We start from the raw sequence: 22,157 nt of genomic DNA on the forward strand, positions 1-22,157 counted from the left end.
AAATTACTTAATCTTTCTATCAAGTTTCTTATGTGTAGAATGGGGATAATATTTATCTCCTAGGCTTGTTGTGAGAATTAAATGAGGTAACCTATATAAAACGTTGGCATGTAGTACCATGTTTCCCTGAAAATAAGACTGGGTCTTATACCGTATTTCCCCGAAAATAAGACTGGGTCTTATATTAATTTTTGCTCCAAAAACGCATTAGGGCGTATTTTCAGGGGAATTATTTTTTCATGTACAACAATCTACATTTATTCAAATACAGTCATGTCATCTTCTGGAACATTGTCATAACGTACTAAATGTGTCTGTCATCTGGCTGATGATCTTAACCGGGACTTTAGGTCTTACTTTTGGGGAAACACGGTAGGTGATCAGTAAATGCTGATCCTTCTTTTTTCCTGGTGATCTCTCCCCCTTTAACAAGGAGCACAGTGACGTACATGAAATAGTTAACAGCATTCATTTTGTTGTGGTACAGGTTTAGTCAGTTTGCCTTTTGAAGGAAGAGTGAGCACAAACTATAAATTATCTAGGCTACATTTTGAGCCTCTGACTGGGAACTCTGCACAAGTCAGGTTTGGGAAGAACACTGGGTTAGGAGTTAGAAGCTGGGGTTCTAGTCTGTCTCTTCATCTGGTAGCTGTGACTTTAGGTAAGAAACCATTCAGCTCCTTGGAGCCTCTATTTTCATGTCTGCAAAACAAAATATCTGCTTTGCTTACCTTACAACATACAATGTGAAAATGTATATAAAATGCTTTGCAAATTTATAACTTATTAGGCAAATAAGCTAGATTATTTTTAAGATGTTCTAGCAAAGGAGCTCGTGTAGACCTCTTGGGCTTTCTTAGTAGTTTTGAGATGTCCTGCTAGGGCATTTTCTAAAATTTTGGGTACCAATGGTGAACACAGCATTTGACTCTTTGCTATTTGTGTTTAGGCCACAATGAAGAACTATCTTCACACAGACATTTCTGTCACGACACCCCGGATCCTTCTCCTCCTAGGAGGCTCCGTCACGACACCCCAGAGCCTTCTCCTCCTAGGAGGCTCCGTCATGACACCCCAGAGCCTTCTCCTCCTAGGAGGGCCCGTCATGACACCCCAGATCCTTCTCCTCCTAGGAGTTCCCGTCACGACACCCCAGATCCATCTCCTCCTAGGAAGGTCCGTCACGACACCCCAGATCCTTCTCCTCCTAGGAGGACCCGTCACAACACCCTGGATTCATCCCCTCCTAGGAGAGTTCGTCATGATTCTGAAGACCCATCTTCCCCCAGAAGGGCCCATCATGATTCATTAGATCCCTCTCCTCTCAGGAAACCTCATCGTCATTCTTCAGGTGTATCTCCTAGGAGGACCCGTCATGACACACCAGATCCATCTCCTCCTAGGAGGACCCGTCATGACACACCAGATCCATCTCCTCCTAGGAGGACCCGTCATGACACACCAGGTCCATCTCCTCCTAGAAGGGCCCATCACAGTTCCTCTGATATCTCTCCCCACAGAAGGGCCCGTAACAGCTGCCCTGACACATCTCAACCTAGAAGGACTCTTGGCTCTTTAGACACATTGCAGCTCAGGAGGGCCCGGCATGACTCCCCGGATTTGGCTCCTAATGTTCCGCATTCACTGCCCCAAACCAAAAGCAGTAAAGTCCCAGAAAGAGCCTCTAGCAAAACTTCTCCACATTGGAAGGGGCCAGGACCCTCTCATCTGTCACTCCTGAAGAACAGCAAATATGGATATGACTCTGACCTCTCTCCTCCACGAAAAAAGCAAGCAAAATCCCATGTCAGAAGTAAACAGCATGATTCTAAAGGTGAGCATTGATGTCCATGAGAGGGACTTATGCCCTAGGTGCTTTCTTTTGGACCTTTTATTGCTTTATTAGGTATTTATGTCTTTAGAAATGAGGATGGAATTTCTTTGGAGAAGTTTTAAAAACTAGGGAAATGGTGAGAGATTGGGCTGAAGAGTGTTAAAAATTTACGGTGGCAGGGAAATTTTTATATATATTTTTGTTTATTCTCTTCACCCCATTTAAAAATACTACGTGTTCGTTGCAGAAATTTTATACAGAATGTATAGAAATACATAAAGAAGCAGAAAAAAAGTCATACAAAATTCTGTCATTCAGGGGCAGTCACTATTAGTATGGTAGCCAGTGTTCTTCTAGTCTTTTCTCTACGCATTTTTGATGTAGTTGAGCCCTGTTTATGCCGTATGTGCATATTGCATGTATAATCTTTCCTGTTGTTTTCACTTAATACTATCATCCCCATGTCATAAAAACATCTCTTTGTTAATGTAATTTTTGTTAGTGGTGTATTACCTAAATTTACTTAACCATTTCCTTAATTTTGTATATTTTAGGTTATTTTTAAATTTTGCTTTCATAATTCTGTAATGAACATCTGTGTACATAAACTGTTGCCTGTTCTGGATTATTTCCTTTTCTGCTTCTAGATAGATTTCCTAGAAATTATCAGATTGCTTTTTTGGAAGGTACTTTGTGATGCTTATGTCTATTAATTCAGACCTGTGGGGTGGAATTTGTTTACTACATCTTTTGTCCCTAGTTACTGTTTTAATTTTAAAATTCAAATACATTGTTATCCTTTAGTCTGAGAACATCAGAATGTATACTAATTTGACCTTTTACCACACCACTGAGATCTGATTGCAGCTGGCTTTGCCCATTCTGTGTGTGGGTGAGTATGACATAGACGGGTATGTTGAGCTCTCTGTACTAGTCACTTGGGAATGGAACCCTGCATCCTGCCTGTTGGTTGTAAAAGTTGTCTCTGACTTTGCTTTTCTCCCATGTCATCTGTACTTGTATTTAGGTCAGTGATACAGGGGGACTAAATGAATGTTGAAAATTGGCCTGGTAAGTTCTATTTTTAGATTCTGACAAGGGGATTAAAGACTTTATTCTTTAATGTCTAGGCTCTTCACCCAGCCATAGGAAATTTCATACACACTCTTCACCTAGAAGACATCAGAGTGACACATTGGACAACCGGAAAGCTTCTGATTCAGATCTTTCTCCTCCACGGAATAAACAAAGTTCAGGGCGCCAGGATTCTGATGCAGATCTGTCACCTCCACGCAGTAGACCTAGACACCAGAGCTCTGACTCTGACCTCTCTCCACCAAGGAGGAAGCCGAGGGCCAAATCTTCTGATTCCGATCTCTCTCTACCTCGAAGGACTCAGCCTCTGGGAAAGAAGGTAGGAATTTTCAGGAGCCGTATTCTTCTCTTGGAGTGACTTCTGTCTTCTAGTTCTATGCTAGCACCAGAGATCCAAGCCAGGGCAGGCTGCGGTAGGTCTTGGTAGTATAGTACGTCTAGTTCAGAGGACCACTCGAGCTCTTTCCTTATCTCTGAAGGCAAGACTGCCTATAACCCATTCCAGGTAAACTTCCAAAGACCAGATTTCCTAACTAGCTTCTGCCTTTACATCCTCTTAATTCCACAAATCTCATTTTAGGAAGTCTAGGAAAACTTGTTAGGAATAAATTGAGAACTGTAGTTTACAGAGTGGAGTTAGGACCACAAACCTTATGTCAAATAGATGACATATTTAAATCCTACTTCTTCCACTTTCTGTCTGTACATTTGGGCAAGATACATAGTATCTCTAAGCTTCAGCTTCTTACTCTGTAAAAGGTGGGTAATAGTAGTACATACTTCCTAAGGTTATTGTGAGAATTAAATGAGGTAGCACAGTGCCTGGGACAAAGGAAGCATTTAGTGTAAGCAATTTATTTGTAAATTGGACTGCAGGTCTCTATCCAGAGCTTAAAGAGAGGTACTTAAAATATAAAACTACTTTTAGAAATCATATCACCTGGGAAGTCAGTGTTTTGTTTGTTTTATTTTAAATCTATGGAGAAGCCTGAATTAGCAAAAGGAAAATACACATGAACCGTGAGTAATTGTGTTGTAAAGAACACCAGTACTAGGAAAGGAATCTTACTCCAGTGAGTTGGTTAGTGAACAGAATGGTAGAACCTGTGGTGTACACATCTCCCTCCAGGACAGATTTTTCAGGTAAGTCTCCTCTGTAGCCCATGGTCCTGGCAGGCTAGACAAGCCTGTCCCTAACCTGGGAAGTGGGGTTCTTCTCTTTTGGTGAACAAAGTGAAATCTATGTTTCAACTGGGCCCCTTGACATTTTACCTACCTGTTTAGTCCGTGGACAATTTAATATTAATCAAATTCAGCATATTGCTTAAAGATATCAAATTATACTGTGTACTTCATTTGTGGGCTGTTTGTTGTGTTGTTAGAGGGTAGAGTATGTTAAAAATTTTTTATTTGGTCATATCTGTTCATTATCCTGAAATATAGCCACAGTTTAAGGATCTTAGGTTTGCCTGAGTTTGTATTTTAAATGGAATATTTTATTAGTGTGGGTCTTTACTGGAGGGCTTAGAGCTGGTCAGGTGACTAGGGTGAGTCTTCATGTGTGCAGTTTATACACTGAAAAATCAGAAATACAGCTGCTTAGCATTCTCTTTAGTATCTTGTTAGATGGTGTTTACTCTTAACCTTGATAGTACTATTAATTTTCCATGAAATTCAGTTTTATTTCTTTTCTATTCTGTGAATCCTGTGGCTGACAATAAGAATATAAAGTTAGAGTTTTCGGTTTGGTTCCTGTTGTTCATCAGACAAAATGCACCTAACTGTGTGTACCTGTTTGGCCTACTGCTGCATTGTCTCATTAATGTTGGATGCTCCCTTTCCCATTGTATAGGCTGCACACATGTATTCTGGGGCTCAAACTGGGCTGGTGTTAACTGACATACAGCGAGAGCAGCAGGAACTCAAGAAACGGGACCAAGAAACCATGGCATTTGAAGGTAAAAATGTGAAAGTGCAGAGACCAATTGAAGCTCATGTAGCTTTTATTTTACTTTTTAAATATAGTTTATTGTAACTGATATTTAAAACTTGTAATTGCTATCAAGTTTCAGTTCTGGTTTTATGTATTATTTTAACTTCTCAGTCGATCCAAGTGGTTCTTTTCCTTCTTGAAAAATGTTGTTTTCAGGATCATCACCAATATGCACTTAGATATTTGTAGGATCTACTTGTAGTCTGGGTGCAAAAGTTCTTAGTCTGCATCAGAATCCCAAGTGGTTGATTTCAGATATTAAATAAAATATTATTTCTGATTTTCATACTTGGTGTTTAGCTTTAAAAGTATATTTTTCCTTTGCAGCTGAATTCCAGTATGCTGAAACTGTATTTCGAGATAAGTCTGGCCGTAAAAGGGATTTGAAACTGGAACGTTTAGAGCAAAGGAGAAAAGCAGAGAAGGCCTCGGAGAGAGATGAACTGTATGCCCAGTGGGGAAAAGGGTAAGGGAACTACCGAAAGGTAAAACCTGCCTGCGGTGACTGAAGGAAGTAATTTTTCTGTTCTGCTGACCAGTTAGTCATGTTCTGCCTGAGAGCTGTTTTCAGGAATGGGTAATCAGTGTGCTCAAGCTCCCTCCTAAATACTGATAGACTTCACACTTACAGTTGGTATTCTAGGAATTTTTCCCTTTTTAATATTTGGCATAGGCTGCTAGAAAGAGGAGGTTCTCCAAATGTAGCAGTGTGGTCCATGTTAGTGTAAGTGTAAAAATGTTAAACGGTATAGCAGACACTCTTGGTTCTTTCTGCCCAGCCTTGCCCAGAGCCGGCAGCAGCAACAAAATGTGGAGGATGCAATAAAGGAAATGCAGAAACCTCTGGCCCGCTATATCGATGATGAGGACCTGGACCAGATGCTAAGAGAACAGGAAAGAGAGGGGGACCCCATGGCCAACTTTATCAGGAAAAACAAGGCCAAGGAGAACAAGAATAAGAGAGGTAAGCCTGTGGGGACTCGGCAGAGGTGGAGGTGACTTACGTGAAGAGAATCAGTAGGGTGAGGATGCATACCTACATAGCATGTGCACAGAAGGCGTTCCCATGCAATCTTAGATTTCTGGTATTTGGGAGTTTAGGTTTAACCCAGTCGAGATTGCTGTATAAATTTTTTTTTTCCCACTGCGATCCAGCTCTGAATTGAATTGTATAGATAACTGACTTGTTTTCTCTCTCTCCTTTCATTAGTGAGACCTCGCTACACTGGCATAGCACCTCCTCCCAACAGATTCAATATCTGGCCTGGATATCGCTGGGATGGAGTGGACAGGTAAGCCTTAATATTTCCCACGCTTTGGTTTTCTCTCCCATCTGACCCTAACCTTCCCTAACTGTAAATCACTGTACACTCTGCTTCATTTTCTGCTCTAATCACAGGGTTAATAATATGCAGTTTGCTTGCTTCTATTTCTGAGGTTCTCAAATCCCATTTCCCATGCTTAGAACACTCTTCCTCCTTTTTCCCTTTTCAAAGCTTAAAAAGCTCTGGACAAACAACTCAGGTGATCCTTTTGGTTTTGACATTGGTCACTTCTAATGATATTTTTTAAGGTTTAGAGGGGGTGAGTGATGCCTGGTAGTTTGGAGCATTCTGTATGTTGTTGTATCTAAAATGTAGCCCTGGGACTATCTCTTCAGTGCCTTAGGAGTGAATTACTTGTAATGTCTCACTCATCCCACCACCTTGTTTGTTCACCTGCCTTTGTCTACACCCACGTACTCTAACTTCCTGTCTGTTATCATGGATGAACTATATGTGCTCCTATCCAAAGTCAGTTCCTCCACTTATATGTTGTATCCCATGTCCTCTTACCTTCTAAAGGATATTGTTCTAACATGTAGCATAGTGATTCTTAAGCTTGATCTCAAGACCCCTTTAAACTCTTAAAAATTATTGAAGATCCCCAAAAACTTTTGTTTATGTGGGTTATATCTTAATATTTACCATATTAGAAATTAAACTGATAAGTTTAAAGAGCATTTATTCATTAAAACATAATACAGCCATTACTTTAGCATAATTACCATATTTTAAAAGAAAAATAATTATACTTTCATAACAAAATTGATTTACATTTTTTAAAATCTTATTAGTATCTGGCTTAATAGGAGATAGCAGGATTCTGCATGTAGTCTGTTGCAGTGTATTTAGTTGCGGACTAGGAAGTAAATTTAGCCTTATACATAGGTAGCTAGAAAAGGAAGGTGTATTATATTTTTGGATACTGAACAAAAATTCAACAAGTGGTAGTTTCTTAAAGGTTATTGATGATACGGAATCTGAAACTATATAAAAAAACTTTTCATAATTTTTTATTGAAATCCATTGGTTATTTTTTGTTTGTTTGTTTGTTTGTTTTTGTTTTTTCCTACTTTGGGTGAATCTTTTAACCCTGCATGATTTTGTAACATTGTGCGCTGGTCATTTGGAAAATATTATTTTGCTGAGTTTTTCAGACCTTCCAAATGTTGACATACTTCATTATATAATATTGAATAATCATGTGTTTGTTAACCTTACCTTTGATCTCATCACAAAAATCTTTAAGTAACAGGAAGATAAAGAGTTCATAGTGGTGGATACAAGTTTGCTATTGTCAGTGTTTTGGATTTTAGGTGTGTAAGTTTAGTATTCAATTTTAATTACTGTATAATCTTTTTAGCTATACCTCTCTGCAATTTTTTTTTTTTTTTTTTAAATTTTATTTTATTAAATTTATTGGGGTGACAATTGTTAGTAAAATTACATAGATTTCAGGTGTACAATTCTGTATTACATCATCTATAAATCCCATTGTGTGTTCATCACCCAGAATCAGTTCTTCCATCACCATATATTCGATCCCCCTTACCCTCATCTCCCACCCCCCACCCCCCGCCCCCGTTACCCTCTGGCAACCACTAAACTATTGTCTGTGTCTATGAGTTTCTGTTTCACATTTGTTTGTCTTGTTCTTTTGTTGCTTTTGGTTTATATACCACATATCAGTGAAATCACATGGTTCTCTGCTTTTTCTGTCTGACTTGTTTCGCTCAGCATTACTCTCTCAAGATCCATCCATGTTGTCACAAATGTTCCTATATCATCTTTTCTTACCGCCGAATAGTATTCCATTGTGTATATATACCACAACTTTTTTATCCATTCATCTATCGAAGGACATTTTGGTTGTTTCCATGTCTTGGCCACCGTAAACAAAGCTGCAATGAACATTGGAGCACACGTGTCTTTATCTCTAAATGTTTTCAGATTTTTGGGTAGATACCCAGAAGAGGGATTGCTGGGTCATATGGCAATTCTATTCGTAATTCTTTGAGAAACCTCCACACTGCCTTCCATAACGGCTGTACCAGTCTGCATTCCCACCAACAGTGTATGAGGGTTCCTTTTTCTCCACAGCCTCTCCAACATTTGTTATTATTTGTCTTGTTGATAATAGCCATTCTGACTGGGGTGAGGTGATATCTCATTGTGGTTTTGATTTGCATTTCTCTGATGATTAGTGATGTTGAGCATTTTTTCATATGTCTATTTGCCATTTGTATGTCCTCTTTGGAGAAATGTCTCTTCAAGTCCTCTGCCCATTTTTCAATTGGGTTGTTTGTTTTTTTGTTGTTGAGTTGCATGAGTTCCTTGTATATTCTGGATACTAGCCCCTTATCGGAGGCACTGTTTGCAAAAATCTTCTCCCATTCAGTTGGTGGCCTCTTTATTTTGTCAATGGTTTCTTTTGCTGTGCAGAAGCTTTTAAGTTTCATATAGTCCCATTCGTTTATTTTAGCTTTTACTTCCATTGCCTTTGGAGTCAAGTTCATAAAATGCTCTTTGAACCCAAGGTCCATAAGTTTAGTACCTATGTTTTCTTCTATGCAGTTTATTGTGTCAGGTCTTATGCTTAAGTCTTTGATCCATTTTGAATTAACTTTGGTACATGGTGACAAATAGCAGTCCAGTTTCATTCTTTTGCACGTGGCTATCCAATTCTCCCAGCACCATTTATTGAAGAGGCTGTCTTTGCTCCATTGTATGTTTTTAGCTTCTTTGTCAAAAATTATCTGTCCATATTTATGTGGTTTTATTTCTGGGTTCTCAATTCTATTCCATTGGTCTATGTGTCTGTTTTTCTGCCAATACCATGCTGTTTTGATTATTGTAGCCCTGTAGTACAAGCCAAAGTCAGGAAGTGTGATACCTCCATTATAGTTCTTTTTCCTTAAGATTGTTTTGGCTATTCGGGGTCTTTTGTGGTTCCAAACAAATCTGATGATTTTTTGTTCTATTTCTTTAAAATATGCCATTGGGATTTTGATGGGGATTGCATTGAATCTGTATATTGCTTTGGGTAATATGGCCATTTTAACTATGTTGATTCTTCCAATCCATGAGCACGGAATGTCTTTCCATTTCTTTGTGTCTTCTTCAATTTCTTTCAAAAATGTCTTATAGTTTTCAGCATATAGGTCTTTCACATCCTTGGTTAAGTTTATTCCTAGGTATTTTATTCTTTTTGCTGCAATTGCAAAAGGAATTGTTTTTTGTATTTCTTTTTCTGAGATTTCATTGTTAGTATATAGGAAGGCAATGGACTTTTGTGCGTTGATTTTGTAGCCGGCAACTTGACTGTATTCGTTGATTGTTTCTAATAGCTTTTTGGTGGAGTCTTTAGGGTTTTCTATATATAGCATCATGTCATCTGCAAAGAGTGATAATTTAACTTCTTCATTCCCAATTTGGATGCCTTTTATTTCTTTCTCTTGCCTGATTGCTCTGGCAAGGACTTCCAACACCATGTTGAAAAGCAGAGGTGATAGGGGACATCCCTGTCGTGTTCCTGAACGTAGAGCAAAGGGCTTCAGTTTTTCTCCATTAATTATGAGATTAGCAGAGGGTTTGTCATATATGGCCTTTATTATGTTAAGGTATTTTCCTTCTATACCCATTTTATTAAGTGTTTTAATCATAAATGGATGTTGTATCTTGTCAAATGCTTTTTCTGCATCAATTGATATAATCATATGATTTTTGTCCTTTATTTTGTTTATGTGATGTATCACATTGATGGATTTGCGTATGTTGAACCATCCTTGTGCCCCGGGGATGAACCCCACTTGGTCGTGATGAATAATCTTTTTAATACATTGTTGTATTCGATTTGCTAGAATTTTATTTAGGATTTTTGCATCGGTATTCATCAGAGATATTGGTCTGTAGTTTTCTTTTTTTGTGCTGTCCCTACCAGGTTTTGGTATCAGGGTAATGTTGGCCTCATAAAATGAGTTAGGGAGTACTGTCTCTTCTTCAATTTTTTGGAAGAGTTTGTGCAGAATTGGTATTAGATCCTCTTTGAAGGTTTGGTAGAATTCACTAGTGAAGCCATCTGGTCCCGGACTTTTGCTTTTGGGAAGGTTTTGGATGACTGATTCAATTTCGTTACTGGTGATCGGTCTGTTTAGATTTTCCAGTTCTTCATGGTTCAGCCTTGGAAGGCTATATGTTTCTAAGAACTCGTCCATTTCTTCTAGGTTGTTGAATTTGGTGGCATATAGTCCTTCATAGTATTCTTGGATGATCCTTTGTATTTCTGTGGTGTCCGTGATAACTTCCCCTTTTACGTTTCTGATTTTGTTAATCAGTGTCTTCTCTCTTTTTATCTTAGTAAGTCTAGCCAAGGGTTTGTCAATTTTGTTAATCTTTTCAAAGAACCAGCCCTTTGTCATATTAATTTTTTCTATTGTCTTTTTGTTCTCTATTTCATTTAGTTCTGCTCTAATTTTTGTTATTTCCTTTCTTCTGCTGACCTTGGGTTTTACTTGTTCTTCTTTTTCTAGTTCTTTAAGGTGTAACATGAGGTTATTTATTTGGGAGTTTTCTTGTTTCTTGAGATAGGCCTGTAATGAGATAAATTTCCCTCTTAAAACTGCTTTCGCTGCATCCCAAAAATTTTGGTAGGATGTATTTTCATTGTCATTTGTTTCTATGTACCTTTTGATCTCTCCTCTAATTTCTTCTTTGACCCAGTCCTTCTTTAAAAGTATGTTGTTTAGTCTCCATGTATTTGCGTTTTTCCCCGCTTTCTTTTTACAGTTGATATCCAATTTCAAAGCCTTGTGATCAGAGAATATGCATGGTATGATTTCAATCTTCTTAAATTTGTTGAGACTGATTTTATGTCCCAATATATGGTCTATCCTTGAGAATGTTCCATGTACACTAGAAAAGAATGTATAGTCTGATGTTTTAGGATGAAGTGCTCTATAAATGTCAATTATGTCCATTTCTTCTAATGTGTCATTTAGGGCTACTATTTCGTTATTTATTTTCTGTTTGGATGATCTATCCATAGCTGTCAATGATGTATTTAAGTCCCCTAGTATAATTGTATTTTGGTCAATTTTTCCCTTTAGTTCTGTTAGTAGTTGCTTGGTATATTTCGGTGCTCCCTGATTGGGGGCATAAATATTGATGACTGTTATGTCTTCTTGTTGTACAGTCCCCTTCACCATTATGAAATGTCCATCTTTGTCTCTTGTTATCTTTTTCACCTTGAAGTCTGTTTCATCTGATATCATTATGGCTACACCTGATTTTCTCTGGGCACCATTTGCTTGGAGTGTCAATTTCCACCCTTTCACTTTGAGTCTATGCTTGTCCTTGTAGCTGAGATGTGTCTCTTGGAGACAGCATATGGTTGGGTTTAGTTTTTTGATCCAATCTGCTACTCTGTGCCTTTTTATTGGTGAGTTCAGTCCATTTACATTTAGGGTGATTATTGATATGTGAGGATTTCCTGTCATTCTATCCTTAGTTTTCTGGTAATGTGTCTCCATTGTTTCTTTGCCTTTTTGTTGTTGTCTATTATTTCTGTGTGGTGGTATTCTATGATGTTTCCCTCTGTTTCTTCTTTTATTTCAGTATATATTTCAATTCTGGATTTTTTTTGAGTGGTTACCCTTAAGTTTATGTAAAAGAAAGTTTGATATTTAGAGTATTCCATTTTCTTCAGCACGCTTACTTTCTCCATTCCCAGATTCCGGTTCAGGCCTTTACTCTCCCCCTTTTTGAGTTGTGGTTGCCACAAATTCTCCCTGTTGATGGTGGTCGAATAGCCTCCTTTAGTATTTCTTGTAGTGCAGGTCGTGTATTAGAAAATTCCCTCAGCTTCTGTATGTCTGGAAAGGTCTTTATTCCTCCTTCATATCTAAAGGATATCTTTGCTGGATATATTATTCTTGGCTCATGGTTTCTCTTTCAATAGTTTGAATATTTGGTTCCACTCCCTCCTGGCTTGTAGAGTTTCTGCTGAAAAATCTGATGATAATCTAATGGGCTTTCCTTTGTAAGTTACCGTCTTCTTTTCCCTGGCTGCCTTGAGGATTCTTTCTTTGTCGTTGATTTTAGGCAGCTTCAATACAATGTGCCTTGGAGAAGGTCTGTTGGGATTGAGGTAACTAGGTGTTCTATTTGCTTCTTGGATTCGAGGGTCCAGTTCTGTCCACAAATTTGGGAAGTTCTCATCGACAATTTGTTTGAATATATTCTCTGTTCCCTTCTCTCTTTCTTCTCCTTCTGGTATGCCCATTATTCTTAGATTGTTCTTTCTGATGGAGTCAGAAAGTTCTTGTAGAGTTTTTTCATTTCTTTTAAGTCTCAAGTCTCTTTCTTCTTCTATTTGTGTCATTTCCAGGTTTCTATCTTCGATGTCACTGATTCTTTCCTCCATCTGGTCAACTCTACTACCTAAGCTGGTTATTTCATTCTTAATTTCTTCTATTGAGTTCTTAATCTCCAGAAATTCTATTTGGTTCTTTTTTAAGATTTCAATCTCTTTCGTAAAATGCTCATGCTGTTCTTTGATTGAGTTTCTGAGTTCCTTTAACTGCCTATCTGTGTTTTCTTGTATCTCGTTGAGTTTTTTCAGAACTGCAATCTTGAATTCTCTGTCATTTAAGTCACATATTTTTGTATCTTTAAGTGCCTTCTCTGGAGATTTTTCACTTTCTTTCTGAGCTATCTTGTTGCCTTGGTTATTCATGGCGATTACTGGTTTACTATTTCTCTTCCTAGACATCTACAGGAGTGACTTCTGCAACAGGTTGATAGAAAGCGGTCTTTCTTTTGTTTGCCAGTACTTGTTGGTAGAATGTTTTATTGTTTCTCCAACTGCAACTTATTTTTCTTCTCCCACACAGTAGTGCTATGTTTTCTCTGCACTATTCCAACTTCTCACACAATGGGGGGATTCCCTGGGAGACGGGCTTCTCCTCTGTTAATAGTTCGTCTAGGTCACAGGGCGCAGTGTCCCGGTCGGTATGCGAAGAGCTTTTGATGTTCCAAAGCTCTTCCAGCTCCTGATTCAGAGCCCGTATATTTCAGCAGTTCTGTTTACTCCTGCAGGGATCCGCCCAGATAGGTGGGGTCAGGGGCGGGGTGAGTTGTGAGAGGTGGCCCAGAGCAATGGCGGCGACCACCACCACAGCCGGTCCTGCTTCCACAGGTCTCTCCCCTTTGCTGGAACTAGTTGGGCTGTGAATTTGTGTTTGCGGCCCACAGTTCTCAAAACAGCAAATTTTCTGTTGTTTTGATCTGACACTGCTACTGTTTCGCTTCTAGCACCGGGCAGGTGGGGGCGGGGCGAGCTCTGGAAGGGGAGGGAGGGGGCGGCTAGTCTCAGTGCCTAAGGCTCCGGTCTCTGCTCGGCAGTGCGGGCTTAAACCACCGTTTTCAGCCTTTTTCCCTCAGTCTTTTCTCCGAGATCTCTGCCGTGAGCGTTGGGTTCAGCCGTGTTATATGCTGCCCCCTCAGCCCTGTGGAGCCCAGGCGGAGCCCTAGCAGTCTGATCTCCCGCAGCTGCGGTAGCTCCGGGAAGCAGCGAGCTCGGCGCACTGAGCTAGGTCTGCGTCCTGCGCCCGCGCGGCTCCGTCTCCGCGCGCTTCTCCCTTTCCTCCTCCCTCCACTCGCGCGAATCTCCCACCTGTAGGTGATTTCAGTCGGTAGTGGGCCTCTTCGTGTTGCCTGTCTGCTGTGCAGGGAGTCCTTTGTGGAGTTTTTGTTGTTCGATTTGTTGTAAATTCCAGGGGAGCTTTACAGAGGCTCACCTCACTCCGCCATTTTTCCGGAAGTCTCCAATTTTTTTTTTGATGTTTGCTCTAAGGATCACAAGATGTATCTTTAACTTACCACAGCCTACTGAGTTATAATAGTACTATTTCATAAAGACCTTGTAACACTGTAGTTCCACTTACCTTCTGTTCTTTGTGCTATTGTTGTCATATATGTTACATCAAAAAATAATATAGATCCCACAATACAGTGTTATAATTTTTAGTTTACAGTTACATATTTTTAAAGAAACTAAGAAAACAATAGAAAAAATATATAGTTGTTAATATTTACTCACATATTGACCATTTCTTGTGCTCTTCCTTCTTTCCTAAAGAATCTCTTAATATTCCTTCATCGCAGGTCTAGTGGCAGCAAATTTTTTCAGTTTTTGTTGATATGAAAATGCCTGTTTCACTTTTATTTTTTAAAAATGTTCATTTTGAAATAATTGTAGACTCACAAGAACTTGAAAAAATATTAGTGTCATAGTATATCCTTCCCCCAACTTCCCCCAATGATATCTTATATAATCATAGTATGTTATCAAAATAAGGAAATTGACATTGGCACAGGTCTGTTAATTAGAGATCTTTTTCTTGCCTTCATTTCTGAAGGTGGCTTCACTGACATAGTGTTGGAGGAGGTCATCGAGAGGATGTGACTGCCTGTTGACCCACACGCTCTACCTGGACAATCAGAGGCTCCTTATCCCTTCCCCTGTCCTTGGAATGTATGTCCCTCCAACTATTCCCATACTAGCAACCAATTCAAGGATTTAGTCTTGAGAGAGTAAGGTGTTGAATGAGACCATCTGGACTGAATATGTGACTGAACCCAGTTAATGCTTCTATATAAACTTTTTTTTAAGTTCTGATGCCCAAGACAGGCCTCATATGTAAGTTCCCTTGCTTATTAAAACTCCATTCTGGAGCGGTCTGCCTTTTTCTTTGGTTCTCCTTGCCCTCTGCATACAGGGGCCCATTTCAGATTTCACCTGGGGAACTTCTGAGGTTGCAGTCTCACACATAGAACTCGGGGTTGGCAGTACCAGAGTTCTAGGACAGCTTTGCCAGCCCTTAACGACGTTTCATCATTTTCTGGCCTCCACTGTTTCAGATTAGAAGTCAACCCTCAGTCTTCATTTATTTTATTATTAAATGCCACCCCCCGCCCTCACATACACATACACACGTTGTAATATATTGTTTTTTTTCTGGCAGCTTTCAAGGTTTTCTTCTCGTCTTTCTTTAGGTTTTAGCACTTGACCGTGATGCACCTAGGTGTACTCTTTGTGTTTATCCTCCTTTGGGCTTGTTGAGCTTTCTGGAGGTACACTTTATGTTTCTCAAATTTGGGAAGTATTTGGCTATTTTTTCTTCAATTACTTTTTTCTAAACCACTCTTTCTTCTCCAATTATACTATTTTCTTCCACTTGATATTATCCCATAGATCTCTGAAGTTCTGTTCATTTTTCCATCATTATTTTTCTCTCTGTTCTTAAGGTGGGATAATTTCTATTTTCAAATTCATTGACTCTTTCTTCTGCCATCTCGAAATCTATTAGGCCCATACAATGAATTTTTCATTTAAGCTAGTTTATTGTATTTTCACCTCTAGAATTTCCATTTGATAGTTTATATTTCTCGGTCGAGATTTCCCATCTGTTCATCATGAGACATATTCCTCTTTCTTGAGAATATTTATAACTAGTGCTTTAAAGTCCTGTCTGCTAATTGCAGCATTTTAGGTCACCTCAGATTGGTTTCTATTAATAGCTTTTTCTTGAATTTGATCACATTTTACTGTTTCTGCATGCCTGGTCATTTTTTTAATGTATACTGGACATTATGAATGATACATTGTAGAGACTTTGAATTCTGTTATATTCCTCTGAAGTGTGTTGATTTTTATTCCAACAGACATTTGACTTGGCTGTTTTTGAACTCCAAACTCTGTCTCCTTTGCAGTGGGCAGTGGCCAAAATTTCTGCTCAGTTCTTTTAATTTCTAGCTGTTGCTTTTTCGTCAGGCCCAATGGAGTTTCTCCTGCACAAGCACAGTTTAGCAGTTAGCCAAGAATTTGGGGGCAGTTAGTGTGTAGATTTTGGGGTTCATCCCTTTTGCGGCTCCCTCCCTTTGGATTTCCAGCTGCTCTGCCCGCTTTGCACTGATACCTCAAGCCAATTTGCCTGTGGCTTTCTGCCTTCATGAAGTGTGCAGATTGGAAAGTGCCTCTGGCAAAAAGCAGCACAAATCTCTTTTCACACATAGACTCCCATCCTGATTCTGCCTGCTTTTGGTCACTCTCCCATGCCTTCAAATACATGTATTTTTATATTTTGTGTAGATTTTATAATTGCTGAGGGTAGGTTAGTCTGCTTGAGTTCCTCTGATATGACTAGAATCCACCATTCCACCTTATATGGGCCTAAGGCATTGTCTTCTGTCCCCAAGCTGTCATCGAAATTCAAGGCTCCAGTTGTTCGTGTTGACAAATATCCTTAGGGTGGCTGTGCTTTCAGGCTAGCTTACTACTTTGGTTTGCAGCTCACTGTTACATAGGCTCTGTGTTTGGTAGCAGGGGGATTTTTCAGAATACTAATTTGCTGTGTAGCCAGAAGTAGATTTTTGTAGCCACAATCCTAAAAATGTTCCCTGCTATACTGAGTTCATTCTTTTTTCTTTTTTTTTGAACTTCTGGACCCCAAACTTAGAACTTTGCCTGACCTAATTTTTTACTGGTGTCTAATTTGTCTTCATCTCTCCCAGTGATTTTCCTCCACTTCTCATTCTTGTTTTCTACTAGATCTTTCCTTTTGGTTCCCTTTCTCATCCTTGCTTTTTTTGTGTTTATTCATTCTTTCATCATCTTTTCTAATTTTGTTTTTGGCCCACTGCAAATGAATATTTCTAGAACAGATCAATAGTATGTTAGAGTTGGAAAACCCATGAGATTAGTTATGCTAACTCGAGGCCCAGATAAATTTAATAACTTAGAGTCATTGAACTCACCTGCTAAAACTGGATTTAGAACCCTGGGCTCCTCATTCTCTACTCCTAAGCTGTGAGTTCTCTTGCAATTTGTTTTTTGATTCTGTTTAGGGTTTTGTTTATTATTCACATGTCCTTTGTCTGTATGATCATATTAGTGTTGATTCTCTTAAGTACTTATTCCCCAAGGCAAAAAACAGTAGTTTTCTTGGTGCTCTATACTACCACACATGCTTCTGCGGGTGGAGATGGTGCCATTCACAATGAGCTTCCCTTCCTAAAGCTTTTCATTACTTACCCTACTCATCTCTTAGGGAAGGCCTTAGGATCAAGGGAAGCCTGTTATCCCAATCAGTTCAGTAACACTTAGCATGTATGTTATAACTTTAAGCAGCTATGTTCTAGGTGCCAGGGTCTCACAATTAGTGAGAGACAGTCCCTGATGCCAGGAACTCACTTTCTATCTAGAGGAGAAGACAAACAGTAAATAATTTCACTGCTACTTGATAAGTATTACTATAGAGAATTTTCAAGGTGCCTTGGGAGCACAAAGGAAGAGTAAATTCAGCTGTGGGAAAGTATAGCCAGGCGATGTTTCCTAGAGTTGGTGACATACGAGTTTAAGGGATGTCAGTTACCAGCCCAGATAAGAAGGAAAGGAAGGATGTTTAAGGAAGAGGGTTCTATATGTGCAAAGTCATAAGGATGTGGAACATCATAGTATTACTGGGCCCGGGTGGGGCAGTCATAAGCAGTTTGCTATTGTCGGATAGCATTAAGCATGAAGTGAAGTTGTCTGAGATGGACTGGAAAGGTAAGTAGGGTCTGGTCACAGAAAGCCTTAGAAGCATTTCTGAAGAGCTTGGTCTTCATCCTAGAGACAGAGGGGAGCCAATGAAGGATTAGCAGCATTTTCCCACTTCAGATAAACCAGTCATTATGGCAGAAGATGAAAGGCACAAGTTTGGAAGCAGAGATAAGATACAAGGCTGTTGCAGTAGGTCAGGCTACAGGTGATGGAGGTCTGAGCTGTGACAGTGGTATTAACACGTTGCGTACGGCAGGGTTTAAATCCCTCGTGAAGATTCTTGTGATCCTTATGCAATGTGTTAAAAGTGGAGACGAAGAGTAAGTGGAGAAGTGTTTAAGAGATGAGATGGCAGGACTTGGTGACTGATTTGTGGAGAGGGAGAAATCACTAGATTTGGCAATAAGGAAGGTTATTGATGACCCAAAAGAGAGCTAACTCTGTGATATAGTGAAACAAAAGCCAGGTTCTAGTATGTAAAGGAGTGAATGAAAAGTGAGGAAGTATAGACAGTGAATACATGCATTTTCAAGAAGTTTATATAAGAAGACAGTGATACATGGTATTAGATGGGAGTTGACGTCCACTCCTTGAAACTCCCCCTTGTATTGGCTTTTATGACATCCTACTCCTGGTTCTTTTTATAATTTCTTCTTGGCTACCTTTAAGAGCTCCTCTTCCTCTGTGCACCCCTTAAATGTTTCTTAGGGCTCCATCTGTAACCCTTAGCTGTTCTCATTCTATATGCTCTCTGGCTGAATCTTACCTTCATTTACCACCTGTATGCACATGATTCCCTAATCCCTATTTGCAGCTCATTCAATGATACCTAGCTGTGCATTATATTTCTCTATTGAAACGTTACTTAAGGCATCTTAAATGCAACATATTCAAAACTGAACTCATTGACTTCTCGTAATCTACACCTGCTCCTAGGAGCTCTTTTGTTCGATTCTGGTTAGTAGTAGCTTCATTCATCTAGTCACTAAAATGATTAACCCGGGGGTCAAACGTACCTCTTTCTCCTTTGCGTTTATGTACCTGAGCAGTCCCTAAGTCCTACCGTGTCTTCTCTTCCCGTCCCTCTTCTTTGTCATTGCTTTCATCATCTGTTGGCTGGACCATTGCAGGTAACTTTCCTGCCTCCCATCTTCTCCAGAGTGATCTCTTTGAAATGCAGTTTATGCCCGGCATTAACTCTCTCCCTACCAGATGAAATCTAAGCTTTTTACTGTGGCTGACAAAAGTCCATTATGACTTTGCCTCTGCCTGCCTTTCTAACTTTGTCTCATGCTACTCCCTTTGTCACACTTTGGGCTCCAGCCACACAAGTTTGCCTTTGGTTCCCTGTGTGTGGTAGGCTGTTTCTCATTTTTGTGTCTTTGCTCTTGTTGCTCATGCTGTGCTCTGTCTGGAAATGCCCTCCCAGCACTTGTGGCCCACCTCCAACCCTCTGGTTAATTCTGTCTTTTAGACTTAGCTTATGGGCCACCTCCATGAAGCCTTTTCTGACTGTTCTTCTCCCTCCTAAGCTCAGTAAGATCGCCATTCTGTTTCCATGATACCCAATGCATACTTCTACCATAGTTTATGCTTTTTATTTTAATTGTTTATTTAAATGTCAATTTCCTCCACTAGTCTCTGAGTTCATCAGGACAGGTGCTAGGTTATACTCATTTTCCTGATACAGTGCCTAGTATGTAATCGAATTCACTAAATGTTTATGTAATGAATGGATAAAGTATAAGATGTAGACATCAGCTGAGAGTGAGTTGGGCCTGTAGAGAGTGGTCAATGTTTTAAACAGTTGTCAAAGACTGGGAAAAGGGTCTGAACAAGGACTAATAGGAGGTTGAATTGTATATTTTCTCCTTTTGACTGAGTTGCAGATGTCTTAAATGTTTTCACGAGTGCCTTATTCTCTTCCTCATTCATTAGATTGTGAATTCTTCTCTTTTCTCAAAAATAAATGTCCAATTCAGGATTCTGGCTGATTAGTATCTCTTAATTGCAGGTCCAATGGATTTGAACAGAAGCGCTTTTCCAGGCTTGCCAGCAAGAAGGCGGTGGAGGAACTTGCCTACAAGTGGAGTGTTGAGGATATGTAACTTTTCTGAGGCTGTAGGGATGGCTGTGGGTTGTGGTAGTGGACCTGGGCCAGCCAGACATCCAGCTGCAACAGTTGTCTATGCTAATAATCAGGGTCCACACAGGTCAGCAACTTGTTGAATGAGCATTTGAGAAGAAGAATTTTTGAGACCTGACGTTTGGATTGATGCACCTCTAACTTCTCAGGTGTGCCAACACTTGGCTGTTGCTGGCTTTCAAAGGAAACATTGATTTTTCAGTGTCCCAGGGTTTGTTCTTGGTTAGGTTTTTTTTAATAAACATATATTTATTTTTTTAAAATCACTTTCTTAACTGGGTATTCTGTTTGGGGGAAGAATACAAGCTAATTTGAACCCCCAGGGACCTGGAAGGCGATGGGTTGGATTTTTTATTAAGCCAGAAAGCAATACAGTAGTGCCCCCTTATCTGAAGTTTCATTTTCTGTGGTTTCAGTTAGCTGTGGTCAACCATGGTCCAAAAATATTAAATGGCAAATTCCAGAAATAATTCATAAGTTTCAAATTGTCCATCGTTCTGAGTAGTGTGATGAAATCTTGCTCTGTCCCGCTCCATCCGTCCCAGGATGTGAAGAAAGCATCCCTTTGTCCAGCTTCTCCATGCTGTGTGTGTACCCACCTGGCAGTCACTTAGGAGCTGTCTGGGTTATCAGATCGACTATTGCAGTATCGCAGTACTCGTGTCCAAGTCACCCTTATTTTACTTAATAATGACCCTAAAGCACAAGAGTAGTGATGTTGGCAGTTTGAATATGCCAAAGAGAAGCCATAAAGTGCCTTCTTTAAGTGTAAAGTTATGTATGTGTAGGAAAAATTATATTATGTATAGGGTTCAGTACTATCCATGGTTTAAGGCATCCACTAGGGGTATTGGAATGCATCCCCTCAGATGAGGGGGGACTACTGTATCAGTAAAAACTTGCACAGTGATAGAGCTATCCTCTTAGAAAATAAGAGTTAGTGCTAAACTGGATTTAGGAATGGCATGACTATTTAGAGATCTGATAAAGGTAGTATCACAGATTGGTGGGGAAGAGATGGAGAATGGTGCCAAAAAATTGGCTTATTATATGGACAAAAATAAGTAAATCCCTACTTCAAACCGTGTAAAACAAAGACGGATCCCAAAATAATTATAGACCTAAATGAAAGGTAAAATGTTAAAGCCAGTAAGAAAAAACCGGAGAATGTCTTTGTGACCTTGGGGTGAGTATAGATTTGTTAAGATCCCCAAAGCACAATCTATAAGGTTTTGATAGCTCTGACTACTTTGTGATTAAAGATTTCTAGTCAACAAAGTCTCCTATAGTTAAGACCAGATAGGTATAATTTAGGAGAAAATATTTGCAGTGTCTAAAACTGAGAAAGGATGGCATTATATAAGGGATTGAATATAGAAATAACTACTGCAAATTAGGAAGAAAAATCAAACACAAAAGTGGGCAAAGACTATGAATAGGTAAAATCTAAAGGGACAACCAGAATGGCTAATAAGTATGTTACCTCACTAGTAATTAGAGAAATGCAAATGAAAACATTAATGAGTTTCTGCTTTATTAGTTTGGCAAAAATAAGCAGGAGACTGAACTCTCACGTGGAATGAAAACTCAGGGGAGTTTAAACTGGTATATCCATTCTGAAGAATAAATGGGCGACACTTAATTGAAAAAAAGTATTACATAGTTTTTAAGAGTGTGCTTTGGTGCTATACTGCCTCAGTTTGAATCCTACCTATGTCTTTTACTACCATGTTTCTCCAAAAATAAGACCTAGCCTGACCATCAGCTCTACTGTGTCTTTTGGAGCAAAAATTAATATAAGACCTGGTATGATATGATGTGCAAAAGACACGTTAGAGCTGATGGTCCAGGTAGGTCTTATTTTCGGGGAAACACGTTAAGTGTGTGACCATGATAAGCCACTTAATTTCTCTGTGCCTTAGTTTCTTTATCTGAAATGGAGATAGTAGTACTTACCTCCTAGGTTTATTATTGTGAGCTTAGACTAGTACCTGGCACATAGTATGTGTCACAGAGTTGTTAGCTGTTACTGTTTTTCTTATCAAATGTTCATAGCCAGTTTCCAAGGTGTCCCCCAATGATCCCTGACTCCTGGTATTCAAGCCCTGTGTAGTCCCCTGCCACTACAGGGACATGTAACTGATAGGATGTATTGGAAATGTGTG

At 39.4% G+C, this 22,157-nt stretch overlaps 1 protein-coding gene across 1 annotated transcript in view; it reads left to right on the top strand.

Annotated features, from left to right (window-relative positions):
• BUD13 (BUD13 spliceosome associated protein) overlaps positions 1 to 20,258 on the top strand; it is a 27,686-nt gene extending 7,428 nt beyond the window's left edge. The window contains exons 4-10 of the mRNA XM_074335444.2: positions 950 to 1,834; positions 2,965 to 3,248; positions 4,782 to 4,887; positions 5,250 to 5,388; positions 5,702 to 5,886; positions 6,133 to 6,214; positions 19,861 to 20,258. Coding sequence (XP_074191545.2) covers positions 950 to 1,834; positions 2,965 to 3,248; positions 4,782 to 4,887; positions 5,250 to 5,388; positions 5,702 to 5,886; positions 6,133 to 6,214; positions 19,861 to 19,954 — 1,775 coding nt within the window. The 3' untranslated portion in view covers positions 19,955 to 20,258. The remainder of the gene's footprint in view (positions 1 to 949; positions 1,835 to 2,964; positions 3,249 to 4,781; positions 4,888 to 5,249; positions 5,389 to 5,701; positions 5,887 to 6,132; positions 6,215 to 19,860) is intronic.
• The last annotated feature ends 1,899 nt before the right edge of the window (positions 20,259 to 22,157 follow it).

The sequence above is a fragment of the Rhinolophus sinicus genome, chromosome 14 (genome assembly GCF_057876585.1).
Source record: "Rhinolophus sinicus isolate RSI-liver-muscle chromosome 14, RSI-T2T, whole genome shotgun sequence".
NCBI lineage: Eukaryota > Metazoa > Chordata > Mammalia > Chiroptera > Rhinolophidae > Rhinolophus > Rhinolophus sinicus.